We start from the raw sequence: 15,953 nt of genomic DNA, 5'->3' as shown, positions 1-15,953 counted from the left end.
AACTCAGGTTCTCCTGATTTAAATCAGGTTCTCCTGATTTAAACTGCATTTCTGAACACCACCTCCACCCTGCTTGTGGCTGTGCTCAGAGACCTCCTACCAAACCCAGTGATTTAAAAGGACAGCAAAATGCTGGAAGCACAGGGAACTCCTCTAGGGTTTACTCCTCCTGTAAAGGACTAGCTCTCATGTTAGTCTCCAGGTATTTCACGTTGACTGCGGTTCTCCAAGGCTCTGCTTTTATAGCGCAGAATGGAAACCGTTGCTTTTTGCTAAGGCAAATAAGCCCTTTCGCCTCCCAGAGTAACTCAGTGCAACAGCTACCTGGGCCCTGAGGTGCCTTTTATGCCTTTAGCAGACCACATTGCCATTAATACTGTCATTGATGGAGAGCACTTCTCTGCTCCTGCGTTACCCCCGTGCCGAGGCGCCAAACAAGCCGCAGGTGACGGTGTAATCGGTTCACTCGATTTAAACTGCATTTCTGAGTGCCACAAGTCCTGTTTACAGATCGCTTGGCCCCTTAACTGTTTGTGTTTCTACATCAGAAAGATAACCTGCTTTTGTATTTGCACTCAGGGAGAAGAATAACAACACAGCAGTCTTAGTTCCAAGATTTAAGCAGGGCTGACAGGAGGAAAAGCAGGCCAGATACTCTACATTCTTTATACCTGTGCATGTGAACGGGAAATTTCATCTTTATACTCATGAAATGAGTAGCTGAATGCATTTAAGAGACTCTCAGGAAGCCACAATTACAATTACCACAATACAAGCTGCAGAATGAGAAGGAACATAAAGAAAGTTAAGCAGAGTTTTAGCGTCTAGATGACAAATAACCAGCAACAATTGAGTATATTTTTATTCCATTATTTTAAGTATTTTATATCTAAATCAGTGATATACAATAACCACGTTTAAAATGCTTGAGGTAAATGCTTAATACCATTAGTATAAATAAGACATTTAAACAAGGAAAAAAAAAAAAGAAAAACACCACTCGAGTGCAATCCTGATGTTCACAGCCAGGCCTTCTCATCCTGGTTACTGACTGTCGCAGCTGTGAGACTGTGCCCAAAGTACAACTTCTGTGACCATTTCTACAACTGCAAAGTATACTCAATACTAGAGTATAAGTGCAGAAAATAGTCAGAAAGTAGCTGTAGCAACAGCCCCATTAGCTTGGAACCTACCAGCTTTAAAAAGTTAAAAATAAGGTTGCCCCACTACCTTCTAATTCCCTATCTTCCAAACCAATAACCCCACTTCTTGACATTTTGGGAAAGACCCACAAAATAAAATCAGCTACTTACCCAGGAGAGCAAGTATTTTTATAAAATAAGCTAGGAAAATATTTTTTCTGGACCTCCATTCATAATAAAGTTACAAGTCAAGTACATAATTTACAGACAGAAGCGTTATTTTTAAGCCTGACAGCACCTTCTCAGCTATTTGTTCTAGGGTGAACACAGCCAGATTTGCCTCCGTCACCGAGGCTCCAAGAACCCCTTTTCCCCATATGAGCCTCATTTTGGTAAAGAATGCACAAGGCCATTTGTGCCTGCTAGGAAGATTTCATGTCTTGGAATGCTGCTTTTTTAATGCCTTTCCTAATGCAACCCTTCCAGCATTCCCCACACAAGTATCCGTGGGATTGTAGCCCAAACTCTCATCATCAAAATTATATCAGAAATAGTGTTTTTAGTATTTGAAGCGTAATGTAATGGCAGAGCTAGAGAAAATCCCACGTGTACTCTGTGCACCAGGACTCGACACCAAAAGCAGCCCCGCTGGCTCCGCCAGGCGCTGCCGCAGCGAGGCGGGACCCGCCGGCACCTCAACCCCACCAGCGCATCCTGCAGCGTGACAACAGAGCCGGGGTTTCATCTGGTCTCAGCTTCCATGTTCCAAGGGGCTGATGCACATGAAAGCCAACAGCTTCTCTGCAGAAGAAAAGCTTGTGGAGGCAGCTGGAACTGCACAGATTCTGAAGCAGCCCAGGACAAACACCCCCATCTTCCTTGGACAAACCTCACATCTAAGGGACCAAATGGAAGATTTTGCTTCAGGAGGAAAACAGAAGTTGACACAGTCGCCTCACTCTAACAAAGATGCAGGTATCCAAACGTGAGCAGCAATATTATTTACAAATATCTACTCTTATAAATAAATCTACATAAAGAGAAGTAGTCTCCAGATCCTTTGGAAGCAAAAAGGTTTAAGAAGTTTTTAAATACAACACTTGAGCAAACAGAAAGCTTTCTAGACAAGGAAGACCAAGGCATAGCTAATTACTTGGGAATCCAACACATAAAGCACCTTTTGCTACTTGTATCTGAGGGTTTATTAAAAATAAATATATTTATTTTATATAAAAGTATAAAATAGTTACCACTTTGGCTTGGAAAAAAACAGTAGTGATTCTGATTTTCAAGCAAAATAAATTTATCCAGTGATTATTTCCACCTAGTTTCTTCTTAAAAAAAAAAAAAAAAAAAAAAGAATTCCTAAATGGTAAAACAGGCAATTCTAATCGTCAGATATTGCCAACTCATGAGAACCTTAAAACACTTATTGCTTTGATTTTCTTCCACAGAAGAGTAGAGTCTCAGTCCAACGCATGTGGCCATACCACATCACAGTAAGACTCGTCGTGGGTATTTTGGGGGGCTATAAAATGTGTAACTGCCATGGGAAAAGGCGCTAGAGAAATCAGTGAAGTAATAATTACTTGGCAGCAAAACACAGCGGGGGAAGGCGGTGGGAAGGCTTTCACTTCACCATCTGTCAGGCTTTCCGGAGAGCGCAGCGCTAGCACTGAAACCAAGTGCTAATTGCTGCGTATCCCAAGTAATTTGTATCATGCCATGCAACACGTATTGGACAAGCAGTATCTTCTAGTAAATGCCAACATCAAATAGAGAGAGGAAAAGTGGTTCTCTATCCAACCCTAACAAACACCAAAGATTACAGTGTTATTCTCCGTGTATTTATGTGGCTGCCATTCAAGAGGAACAAGCAGCAATCTGCATGGGACTCGTTAGGGGAGGAAGGCTCATGCTGTGCACCATTACCCCACCAGCCGTTCCTCCAGACGGCAGGTATCCACAACGCTATGACAACGACACTCTTTTTTTCCCCATAAAAAAGCTAGAACAACATTTATAAATCTCTCTTTAAAAACAAATCTATAGTTCAACCAGTTCATGCAGGGGGGAGTCAACATTGCAAGGCAGAAGCAGAAAAGTGCATTTATTTTCTTTGAGTACAGGGTTATGCAAAGTGGCTAACACCTGGGGAGATGGGATCACCTCTGTGGTCCAGCTGATCCTGGAGCCGGGCAAATTCAGCAAGTTCGTTCAGTTCTTGAAATTGCCTGTCTGTTTTATGGCTCACCAGGGAGCGGTAGAAGTGGACTGCAAACACAATGAAAATCAGTCCAAAGGGAACCATAATAGATGTGGATGCGATGGCTGCTGCCTCTCCTGATGTGATGGTAGAGCTGCTGTTCTGGGATGAATTCTTCAAGGGGAGAAACTTCACCCAACAGAGTAGCACCACCTCTGCAAGGAACAGCAAAGTCCCGATGACAGTAGAAAAGGCCCAGGCAAGCTCGATGTGCCGGTGCATGCGCTCATGGGGAGACTCCTTGACCGAGTTGAGGTTATGCACGTTGCTGACAGCCTCTATATTTGGGAGAATGCAAGTACTTATCATGAGCGCAAAAAGATGAACTGCAACAAGGACAGTAGTACAGGCGCTGAAAGCTATGAGGAGACCTTGAGGGTATTCATGAGTTGCATCTAGCTGGACTTCCACCATAGCAACCTGAAAAGAAAGGAAAAAATACAAAATAATCCATAGTCAAATAATATTATGACATAGATATTTCAAGTTTAAATCTGATCATTGCAACCATTTTTTATTCTAGGATAAGTAAACATCACATTCTGGACAATAAAAATACTTATTTAGAGTTCAAACATTTCAGGAGCACCTTCTGATCCAAACAAAATAATCCCCCACATTTCAATTTCTCTTCATGTTATTCTACAACCTTTTCATCTGGCCAAAATTTGCATCAGAGGTATCAAAGCACACATGGTTAGGCCTTTTTATACTTCCTGCTCAGCTGTAAAGCAAACCATCAACAAACAGAAGAGCTGTTAACAGCACAACCACGCTGCCACTTCCAGCTCATCCCAGCAGAACAGCTGGACCTTATGATCAACACACTTGGATTCCTAAGTGAAAGGTTTATTTTCTGTGGTATCTTTTACTGGCAGCTTTTTGCTCTTTTAGTATGGATTGTGGGGTTTGTAGAGGGTGTTAGGAAATGTTTTGTGCCCCAAATGAATACAAACCCTTTTGAAGTAGGTATCGTAAGGTGAAACCCTGCAAAGGCAGCAGACTGCCCTTCACAATCTTGATGGTCCTTTTGTGTTCTACCTGAGCAGGTCTGAAGAGCAGAAACCTTTCATTAAGAAGATCGTCTCTCAGTTTTATTCCTTCATTCAAAATGAGCATTTAGGCAGGCTCCAGAGCACGAAGCCTCCACCATGTCTGGGGTAGAGAAGGCTGGAGGAAAGAAAAACAGGCCTCCCAGAAAAGCAAAGACAAAGAGCTCCCAGACATTGCTTGATGCTCTTTACATTTCAGGAGAAGATGAAAGAAGAAATCGCTCGGTTCAGTGTGCTCAGATCCCACATCCAAGCAGCAGAGCAGTTTGTACCATCCAAACTAACAATTAATTGCTGCTCACAACAGAAATCCTCCTGTTCTTGTGATGAAGGCAGTAGCGGAGAGACTCCTGGCGAGCAGGAAACTCTGGAAGCGGCGCCCGGCCGTGTTTATGGACAAGGAGCGCTGCCTCGGGACGATGCTCCGCGGTGCAGCCCTTCACTGGGACACGCAGCCCTTTTATAAACTCCAACCGTGCCCAGGCTTAGGGAGCAGAAACCAGCACTAGCAAATTCTTAAGCCAGACTCAGATATCACCGATAAAGGAAATGTATCCAACAACAGAAGTTTTTAAGGTTGCAGGTGGTTTTAAGCATGCACAGCTGACTAGAGACATCAATCCTCAAGTGCTTTAAAAGAAATAAATACGCTTTACTGATAAATTTGCCTTTGAGACAAAGCACAAAAAAGATGCAGTGGTGTTTCTATATGCAGCCCTCTTTCTCAAAGGATCTCATTAAATAGTCAAAAAACATTTAAACGCAGAGGAAAACTAAGAGCAAACTCAAAATACGTGTACATCACACGAGGAAGGGATCATGGCCGGCACAGATCAGGCTGATCCAGGCCGCTCCTTCCTGCCCACTCTCCATCTTCCGTGGAAACGGCAGCTCCCAATCCCGGGAAAGCCAGCCTGGTTACCCAGCCTGGTTACGAGGCAGGGATCTCTCAATCTGTCCCTGGGCCAATGGGTCCAGCAGGGCCCTGCCGAGCACTGAAGCTGGCACGGGCCCGTGCAGCTGCAGAGGGGGCACAGAGCTTGCACAGCGCTAAGCTCTTCACTCAGCTCTTCTGTAACTTACCATTTTGCCCTCAAAAAGATGATGAAACCGGTTATTGCAACGCGGTGCACGAAACACGGGGCGCTTTTGTTCCCACCGACACAGCCGTAGTCTGCCGCAGTCTGCCGCAGGTGCCATTAGTGGTTTGGACTGTATTTGGCCCAGCATCTATTACAAACACCTCAATCCTCATCAAGTCAGACGAGGAGAGATTTCACAGAGTCTGGGGCAGATCCAAAAGCGGCGACAAAACCAGGAAAAAATACTGCAACCTTGCTCCTGTGCCGGGAGCTGCACCCGAGCGGGATGCTGCCTCCCTGCCCTCACAGAGCCGAGATGTGCTGGGCCCGCAGAGCTCCCGACGGCCAACGCACCCACGGATCAACCCCGCCGCGGCTGCTGCCCATCTCCCTATGCTGAGCATCTCAAGGGTGAAAGAGCTCCGTTTGGAACATGCAGAAAGGCTGCTCTCCCAGCTGCGGAAAGTGGGTTTTGGGGAGGACATCCCCTCGGCCGGCACGGCTCTTCCCTGCAGGAACCGTCCCGCAGGCCCCAGGCAGCTCCCGGGCTGCCGGGCACGCTCCGGTTTTCATACAGTTCCTGCAATCTTTCACCACACAGCATTCATCTTCATACCTAATGACATTTTTCGTCTCAAATTTCCTGGTGCTTGTGTTGGTTTTGAAAGCTGAGCTGCCAGTTCTATTTTAGACTCCAGAATATCCCAGTATTTCAAGACATTTTAATAGTCCATCCTAGTGCTTATGACAGGAGCGTAGCCAAATAAGACACTAAGGAGCTTCAAAAGATGAAGCATTTTTAATTATTTTTCTTCAAAAAACTGATGATTAAATAATTAATTTCCCAAGTATAAAAGAAAGTTTGTATTTTCACTGCTCAAAGTCTCTAATAATGATGATACTGAACACCTGATTCTGGAGTTTGGTCAGAACTCTTAATTCCAAACACCACCTCCAGTGGTGTTTGGAATTCCAGTCAGGTCAATTCCAAAACACCAGCTGTTCTGGAGCTACTATTCTCCTCCCATCTCAGGAAAGCGCCAAGAGGAAGAAACTTTTATTCCTCTCCACAGCCCTTACTGACCTAAAAGAAATGCTAAGTAATCACACTTAATCTAAACATACCTGTTTCTGATTTGGCCCTGACTGTATGCACCATCAGAACAAACCCTGGCAGGAAACCAGATTAACTGAAGGAGCACTCGGACACTTAGCACCATGCAGCCACAATCAGAGACAACCTGCAAACTGTAACAAGGAGGGAAACCCAGGGCAGGAGTCCCATCCTACACACATGAATGCAAAGCTGCTTTGCAGAGGAAGCTTCTTGTTTTGTAGGGCCCAATAAGTTTTCTGAGGTTCAGCAAGATGACGGTTGTTCCTCAGCGGTTGTCACAAGTAGCCTCAGGAGCAGGAAGGGTGGAACTTCCCTCGGCTCGAGCCATGCCCCGCTGCTCTAGCACCAAGGAGCTTTCTCTAGAATTATGGCTGGCATCTACAGCACTTAAAGTAGCCTACGTGCTGCCAAGTTACCATTGCTTCAAGCAAACAGGACGATTTAGCGACTCGGGAGATGAGAGCATCTGGAAAAATATTTCTCTCGACTCTGAAGTGGTCACAGCATCACAGATGCCAACAGTAACGGTAACAGATCCCCGCTGTGAGCGTTCAAGATACACTCATGAGAAAAGACACACGAAGTGCAGCTCCACCAACGTGGTTCCTTGCAAAAGGCAAGTTCCCAGAAGGGGAGATGGATGTTTTTCCTAAACCCTCCTCAGTGAGAGCGTGAGGTAGAAGCCAGAGGGTATGTGCATAGGAAAGAGACAGGAGAGGTTTCCATGGGTTCAGGGACAGGAAAGGAAAAAAAAAAAAACACACTGCAGCTAATGAGCTGGACAGAGACACCCTTAAGCAAAAAGAAAACGCCGCGGTTCTGAGTAATGTGGTAACACTCGGTGTTAACAACACCCCAAGAGGAGCAGGGAAAGCAAGGAGCTCGTCCTGCCACCCCCGCAGCTCCACGGGCCTTGCAGCGCAGGCTTTGGGAAGCTGGGGGTGCCCCGCGCTCGTGCCCGGCAGCGTCAGCCCTGCCCGGCCCTTTGTGAACACCCAGCCCCATCCTGTCCCTCGCCCTGTCGAGGAGCCGGCGCTCAGACCGCCAGCGCTTTCCAGGTGCAAACTGCTGCTTTTTATTGCCTGGGCCAACCTCGAGCCAGGCACCTCAGCCAAAAAGCTGCTGCCCATGAGCGGCCCCCGTGCCCGTTTTCAGGCAGAGGCAAGAAGCTCCTCGTCACTTTTGTTCACACCAAGATTTCCAAACACCTGGATCACACCAGCTCTCGCACAGCCACCCTGCAGCATCGAGGCCCAGGCGAGCGCATCCAGCACGGTCCGAGCCGTAGGATGCGAACGATGCTCCAGGCAGGAGGCTTTTCCCTCCCCCGGGGGCCAGCCAGGGCAGGGAGCAGCCAATACGACGCACTCCAGCACCATTTCCTTCACCTTTTTTACAGTTTCTTTAAACATTCGCGTCCTGGTTTCTACTGCGCAGCCAGCAAGGTTGCTGCAAGCATCTTGCTTTGCTACATGATCAAAGAACAAGCCAGGCTGGAAGAGATTTCAAGATGTCATCCAGCCTAATCCCCGGCTCAAATAAGAGCTAACTTTAACATCAGATCATCCTACAGAAATGACTGACAGGCTGACTACAGCCCTTGACAACGCTGTAAGTCTGAAATACAGCTTCTTGACAAAGTTAAAGGACGCTCATGCTGCTAAGAAAGAGGACTGCAGTTCAGATGTAGTTCAAATGAGGTTCCTGCTTAAAAAAAAGAAAGAAATATCCTGCTCTCTATGAAGGTTTCTGTCCTCCCAAGAGCACTTCCGCAGCGCCTCTGACAAGCATCAGCTCTGCGGCTTTGCGAGAAGTGAACTGTGCTAATAAAAGTTTCCACCACGATATTCCATTACGAACAACCATCGGTCACACACAACTGCAAACGAAGCCTGAGAAGCTCCTACGGCTTCAGAATCGCAGCAGGAGCCACCGCGCTGCCTCACTGCCTTTTGCTCACTGCTGCTGCAGCAGCAGCATGTGGACTAGTGACCTGTTCAGTTCTCAGCTAAGCCTGATTTCACCTAACTTGGGTTGAATTTCCAGCATAATGCGAGTTTGAAGTTCAATTTCTGTTTTAGGATTGTGTTCTCTACAGGAAAAAGTATCCAGGGGAAATAAAATGTGACAGGCAATGTGAGAAGGAAAACAGAGGGAGAACTGCCCTAAGAGCCACCCGTGCAGCAGGTCACATTGACACTCAAGGCTTTTCAACATGGGAAAAAGAGGAAACTGCTCTTTGTTTTCGCATGAAGCAACAACAGCAGTGAATAGTTTTCAAGAGCCGTAATCACGGGCTTGCATCTTTTTCAAAAAAATCACTAGCTGTTGCCATACAGAAAAGGAAACAAAAAGCCTTATCGCAAACCAATGTATATCATCTATGAGCTACTTGTAGAAGACTTCCTCTCATCCCCTTCTCTGCAGGGCTGACCCCTCGCTTTGGTAGCAAGGGACACAACACAGGCACCGTGGGTCACAACTGCGCTGCTCTGTGGGCTCTTATCCTCCATCTCCCACGGGATCAGATACGGGCGTTAACACGCAGCCGAGATGCAAACTTGAGTTCAGCACGTCCCGGGACAGACAAACAGCTTTAAATCTGACAGGGCCACAGCCCATTCCAGCTCTTCACTGCCGCTTCTGGGGCTGCTTTCCTGCAAACTGCCTGATTTCAGCTAAATACATTTTGTAACCAAGGGCTGGGTCAAGAGCTGCTGAAGGCCACGTGCTGGGATGGCTGTGGTTTATCCACCACAAACCCTACCGGAGGCTTTGACCAGTCTAAAGCTCCAATCAAAACTGCTCTCCAGTCCTTTCTATCCAAGATTCAGACAGGAACAAGGGAGCAAGAAGCCAGTTTCATTATTAAAAGCTCCTGGGTTTAACTACAGAAGATCTCCTAATGACTCATGTCACTGAACGCTCCGGGAAGCAGAGCTCCTACCACACCAGGAGCAAGTTGCACTGCGGATTTTGCACAACAAGCAAAGCCCCTTCAGAAACGACATCATTACTGCAAAGACCAGTCACTAAAGCCACGGAGCACTTCCATGCTTCCCAAACGGGCAACAGAGGAATGCGACAAGATTCCCGTAGTCTGGACACAGCAGCAGCTCATCGGGAACGGTCTACAGGAAGGCTCTGCTGCCTGAACACGGTCAAGGTCCTTCCAAACAGCGAGGAGGACGGGTAAGAGCCCCAGTGTTACACAAACACCTGCACCTTGCTGAACCAACATACCCCAAGTTACACTGGGATAACTGCAAGCTTAATCCATGAGAGTTGATTACATCTAGTTATTTGTATACTTATACATGGGAGTGACTCTTCATAGTGCACACTACTAGAAAGAGAGCAACAAAAATAAACACCACCACAGAAGTGGCTTCTCAGAGTGCTGAAGCTCTCATCAAAAGGCTATTTCAGTAACAAATCCCATCCCAAAGCCCCAGCTAACCCACGTGCGGGACCATAGGAGAGGCTGGGGATGAGAGAGGTGTCATAAGCTCATAAAAAATAAGCGCTCCCGTAGCCTGTCCTCAGCTCCTGAGCCCATCGGTCTGTTTTCCTGACAGAACTATTTGCTCTTAGGAACAGGGACACACAGCCAAGCTCCCTATAGCCTCTGCACCATTCATTAAGAGCCACAGCAAACTCGTACAATATGGCTCCATATGGGCTAGAACCAGTCACTGGAAATTAAGAAAATATAAGTCAAAATAATGATATTGTTGTTACTGGTCTTAAACTGAAGAGAAAGTACATTTATCCCTTAGCCTAAAATCTCAACTTCAACTTACTATATTTTATCAAATGGCAAAAAGCATTCATATTTATAAGCCACCACCTGAACACATGATTTAATTTTGTCATGTTAGTAAACACTAAAGTGTTTACTATGATCACAGTGAATGCATCTGGAAGAGGCAGCACTTCTCCACAGCTCCTCCAGAGTTGCTTACAATAAATCTGTAAGAACAAGGTCAGGTTACACAGCACAGCAGAAGGTACCAGTGGCTTTAAACCAGCTTCACACCCCGGAGCTCCTGTGGCTGTGCGGGATGGACACGGCAGAGCGCCGAGGGCTCCACGCTGCTGCTCAGCCCTTGCGGCCCGGACGCTCGAAGGAGCAACAGAAAAGCCGTTCTCAGGACTGTAAGCAAATAAAAGAGGCCTTTTATAGCCTGGAGATTCTTCAGGGCCCCCTTCTCGCCTGCAAGTGCAACAGCAGGACAGTCTTAAGCAGTGGCAGCAGCCGTAAAACTCGGCTTGTACTGCTTTCCTGCAGGTCACAAATGCAGCTATTGCACGCTGCGCCGCTAGCAATCCAGAGGAACAGGGCTAAAACAGCTCCTAAAGGGAGATCCCTTAGGGTTTACAACCGCAGAGGAACCTCTACAGCAGCAGGATTGTGCTTACAGCAGCGGGTCTGAGTCTTTCCTAGGCAAGACCAACTAATTTGATGGAAATTCGTTTCATAAATATTTAGCAGTGCAGTCAGTCTTTCACAAGAGATGACTGAAGCCGTCTTCCGAAGTCAGCAATGGCTCCGCTTCAAAGGCAGGAGCTGACACTTCTCTGACAACAGGCAGCGTCTGAGGCTTGTACATTCCTATTTGGAGGACAGCCTAGCCAGTTTGCATCGGTAGAGCCATTTACGAGTCAAACGTACTGTCTGGCAAACAAACCCCTCAAAGGCCTAAATAATTAAGACAGCCAAGCGCCCTGGCAGTATAATAATTTAGATTCCTAAATTAGGCCAAGTTTCTATTCACAGAGCTATTAACGGGGGTGGGGGGAGTTTTTCAGTTTGACGGCTGCTGTGATTTAACAATTTCCATGCGACCTCTGCAACTCAAGTAAGATGGGGCTGTCACATCAGTGTGTGACGATGCGAAGCCACCAAGTCTGTTCTGCTCAACCCAAAACACCCTGTCTGCAGTGTCTGCATTACAGCTCCTGATCCCAGTGTTCAGGAATGATGTAGTGCTAGCAATAATGCTAGCTAAATATTACCCGTAGCACTGCGATAGGCTGGATTAAGAAATAAAGACAGCCACAGAGGGGAAAATAAATAAATAAAAATTAAGAGCTAGGACTGAATGCACAAGTGAGAAATACCAAATGCCTCTGCTAGGTGGAGATCAGCACAACACCAGCCCATGTGAGTAATCAGCCGAACCCTCGGGCCTTTCATATCCTACGCGGAGGCTATGGTTGAGACTTTCTTTTGCTACATCTAACAATTTGCTGTTGCTTGCTGGCACCACGGGCTGGGGAGCATCCAGAATGCAGAACTGGGTACCCAATATCCACTCCTCTGAGGCTCGCACAAGCTGTGATGTGCAGCTCCAAAATCCAGAATTCACATTCACATCAAAACAGGTTTTTACCAGTCCTCCCTGCAGAACCCTAGTCCTTGCGAACACAAAACCTGGCTGAGCATTTTCATACTCATCACATAACTAACCTCTGCAGTCTCTCCGCACGCCCATACACCATCTAACTAGCGTTCACTTAACGGGTAGTGAGGGAAGAGGCCATGAGGGAAGAGGCGTTGCAGTTATTTAAGTAATTAGTCCCACAATAAAGGAATAGTTCCCGGAGGATACTTAGTTCATACCAGAGGATGAAAGTATTGTTTAATAAAAGAGCAAGGATGGAGCAGGCATGAAAACAGGCACATTCCACTGCTGCCAGTTCCCATCCTTTTACTTGTATGGTCTTGGATGGGTCATCTAGGCTCACTGTTCCTTGTGTAGATAAGGAAAACTGAGGAACAATGATGCTTAACTGCTGTTTTATGTTTTAGATCTAAGATTAGATTGTGCTTTATCAGCAAATTGTTCAAAGGTGAGTTGTGAAAGAATATGCAGAATTTAGGAACATTGCAAAGGTGTGCCGGAAGGCCCTGATTTTCAATGCAGAAGTCGGTAAGTAGCATGCAAAGTTATTTAAAAGAATTTTTTTTTTAAAGAATTGTCATCTTTTTCAAAAACGGATTAGAAAGTCCCAGCTAGAGGACTATCTATAGCAACAAAACTGATGAATCTAGAAGCTGATTTTCCAAGCGGCTCGTCAAAGGAAGAAAAAAAGGGGGAATTTTTGAGCAGGGTGATGTCCAGAATACCTTACTATTATGAACATTTAAACATTTCTCACTACCAGAAATTTTGCTAATTAGAACTAGGTGCCTTTTTCCCCCGAATTATCCCAAATCAGCCATACCCCACATGCGCCATATCCATGGGGGCTTTATAGACCACAGAGCAATGCTTCTGGAAGTGCAGGGATTTAATAGCTTAAGTACAGCAGCCTGAGTATGGCTTTTAGGCAGTTCTTACAGAGCGGGTGCATCAAGGTGCAGGTGGCAGCACTGTCACCGCAAGCAGATGCAGGGCACAAGCAGCAGCGCTGCCACCATGAGTGGGCACAGGCGGCAGCGCTGTCACCATGAGCAGATGCAGGGCACAGGCGGCAGCGCCGTCACTGTGAGTGGGCGCAGGGCACTGTCACCGTCAGAGGGTGCAGGGCGAGCGGGTGCAGGGCACAGGTGGCGGCACCGTCACCGTGAGCGGGCGCAGGGCACCGTCACCGTGAGCAGGCACGGGTGGCACCGCCATCACCGCGAGCGGGCACAGGGCACCGTCACCGCGAGTGGACACAGGGCACCGTCACCGCGAGCGGGCGCGCGTGGCCCCTGGGTGCTGCACGGCCGCCTGTCAGTCACGCCAAGCCGGGTGCAGCCGCCGGGCGCTGTTTTTAGCCCGGGGAGCCGCGCAGTGACATTTATCTGACCGCTCCAGGGGCTGCCGCAGGCTGGGCCCTGGGCTCCCAAAAAGCATCCTCCTCCGGGCGGGACGGCAGCTGCTCGGGGGAAGAGCTCTTAGGAATGAAAATATAGATTTTTTTTTAAAAGCATTTTTAAATCTATGCAAAAGTCAAAACGAAAATGGGGAAGGGGGAATGAGCGCCCCCCTCGCAGTGGCACAGCCCAGGACCGGGCGCTGCGACGCGCGGCAGGATGTGGCGAGCGGCAAGTTCCCGCAGCACAAACTAACTTCGAGCTGGCTGCGCCGCGAACGGCGCGGGTCGCCAGGCCGCCTTCATCCGTGTCCAAGCAAAGAAAAGGCCACCAAAAAAACCAGACACTTGTAAAATATGCACCCCCTCAAAAAAGAACCCTGCAAATCAATTAGCTTCCGGATTTCCTAAGGAGAAGGGCTCAGAACACTGCAGGCAAAACTAACTGCGGGGGAACCGGGCTGCGCGGCGGGGCTCGGCGGAGGCCGCGGGGGTCAGCGGCGGCGCCCGGGCGGCCGCGTGTCCCGTCCCCGTCCCGTCCCGTCCCGGCGGCCGTTGGCGCGCGCCGCTCACCATGGCGAAGCCGGAGAGCAGCGCGGAGGTTCGGCTGGAGGCTTTCAGCTTGGCGCGGCTCAGGTAGAGCTTCCGCCAGGACAGCGCCTGCATCGAGTGCTCGTTCAGGCTCATGGGCTCCGGGCGGCGGGCGAGGCGGGAAGAGGAACCGAGCGCGGCGGAGAGGGAGGGAGGCACGAGGCGGCGGCGGCTCCTTCCGGCGGGAGAGCGAGGGCGCCAGCTGCGCTAACACCCCATGGCGCCCGGCGGCGGCTCCTGCCCGTGCTGGGGCCGCGCCCGCTGCTGCCGCTGCCGCCGCGGCGCTGGGGCCTGCGCGCCGGCCCCGCCCGCCCCGCCTCATTGGGCTGCGCGGCGCCCGCCTCCCCGCAGCCGCTGCCGGCCTCGTGCCCGAGGGGCCGCCGGTGCCGAGAGGGGAGGCTCGTGGCGGGGGTGGCTCCGGCCCGCGCCGAGGCCCCGTCGTGTCCCCCCTCCGCAGCCTCCTCCCGCCCCACACTGAGGTGAGGGTCCCCGTCCTGTCCCACTCCACTGCTTCCTCCTGCCCCACACTAAGGCGAGGGGACCCCCCAGGTTGCGTTTCTCTGTTGCCTCCTCCCCAATGCTGAGGTGAGGGGTCTCCATCTTGTCTCCTCCTGCCCCACACTGAGGTGAGGGGCCCTCTATCTTGTCCCCCTCCCCTGCCTCCTCCTTCCCCACACTGGGGTGAGGAGTCCCCATCTTGCGTCTTTCTGTTGCCTCCTCCCCAATGCTGAGGTGAGGGGTCTCCATCTTGTCTCCTCCTGCCCCATACTGAGGTGAGGGGCCCCCCCATCTTGTCCCCCCCTCCACTGCTTCCTCCTCCCCAATGCTGAGGTGAGGAGTCTCCATCTCATCTCCTGCCCTACAGTAAGGTGAGGGATCCCCCATCTTGTCCCTCTCCATTGCCTCCTCCTCTTCAATGCTGAGGTGAGGGGTCACCATCTTGTGTCTCTCTGTTGCCGCCTCCTCCTCCTCAATGCTGAAGTGAGGGGTCTCCATCTTGTTCCTTTCTGCCACCTTCTGCTTCCCCACACTGAGGCAAAGGGTCCCCCATCTTACCCTCCCTCCGTTGCCTCCTCCTGCCCCACACTGAGGTGAGGGGTCCCATCTTGTCCCTCTCCATTGCCTCCTCCTCAATGCTGAGGTGAGGGGCCTCCATCTTATCTCCTCCTGCCCCACACTGAGGTGAGGGGTCCCCCATCATGTCCCTCCTCTGCAGCCCCCAGGTGCCTCGCTGGAGGTCTGCTCTGAGATGCTGCTGGTAAGCTTTTATCAGCAGTTCATAACTGATAAAGCTGATTATGAAGCAGAATGTTTAAACCAGATATACAGAGTCAATGTTGAAACATTTAATTATCACCCAACATTGTTAAACCATTTATATTTTCTTTATTTTACACAGGGCAAACGAGAGTCGAGTTCTGCAGCAAATATGTGCTGCAATGAGGATTTCTGAAAAATTGACATTTAATACTGTGCTCATGCCGAGGAAAAAACAACAACACTTGTGGATCTGGAGAGTCGAGGAATGTGAAAGAAACTTGTTGCTAATAATTTCTAGTAAGAAAAAAATCAGAATTTTAAAAATAAGCAAAACTGGATTAATATAATTTTACTATTTGCAGGTAGATGGGACAGTCGCATACAAGCTGAATCACTGCAATGCTACTTGCATGAGAAATTATCAAAAGTACTACTAATTGTTGCTTTGAAACTTTCTTGCTTAGGAAGTATGGCACAGAAGTCCTCAACAGGTTTCTTGTGTTCCTCTCCATGTTTTTCTCTGATTTGCAAGGTTTTTCACTTAGTTATACATATTCTAATGTAAAACTGATGGCAATCTATAGTAAAATAGGTTACTGTTACAGTTTTTAGTTAATCTACACAAAATTCTTTAGG

At 48.6% G+C, this 15,953-nt stretch overlaps 1 protein-coding gene across 1 annotated transcript; it reads right to left on the bottom strand.

Moving 5' to 3' along the window:
* Positions 1-3,184: 3,184 nt before the first annotated feature.
* On the bottom strand, positions 3,185-14,331 carry LOC104571562 (calcium release-activated calcium channel protein 1). Its single transcript, XM_088532555.1, has 2 exons — positions 14,040-14,331; positions 3,185-3,828 (listed from the first exon to the last, which is right to left on the bottom strand). Exons 1-2 carry the CDS (start codon positions 14,151-14,153, stop codon positions 3,274-3,276), a joined length of 669 nt encoding a protein of 222 aa, XP_088388681.1. The 5' UTR covers positions 14,154-14,331; the 3' UTR covers positions 3,185-3,273.
* Positions 14,332-15,953: the final 1,622 nt, after the last annotated feature.

This window comes from Tinamus guttatus, unplaced genomic scaffold, assembly GCF_059628265.1.
Source record: "Tinamus guttatus ecotype Peru unplaced genomic scaffold, ASM5962826v1 Tinamus_guttatus_pri_ptg000459l, whole genome shotgun sequence".
Lineage (NCBI taxonomy): Eukaryota > Metazoa > Chordata > Aves > Tinamiformes > Tinamidae > Tinamus > Tinamus guttatus.
This window is presented reverse-complemented; position numbering and strand designations above follow the sequence as displayed.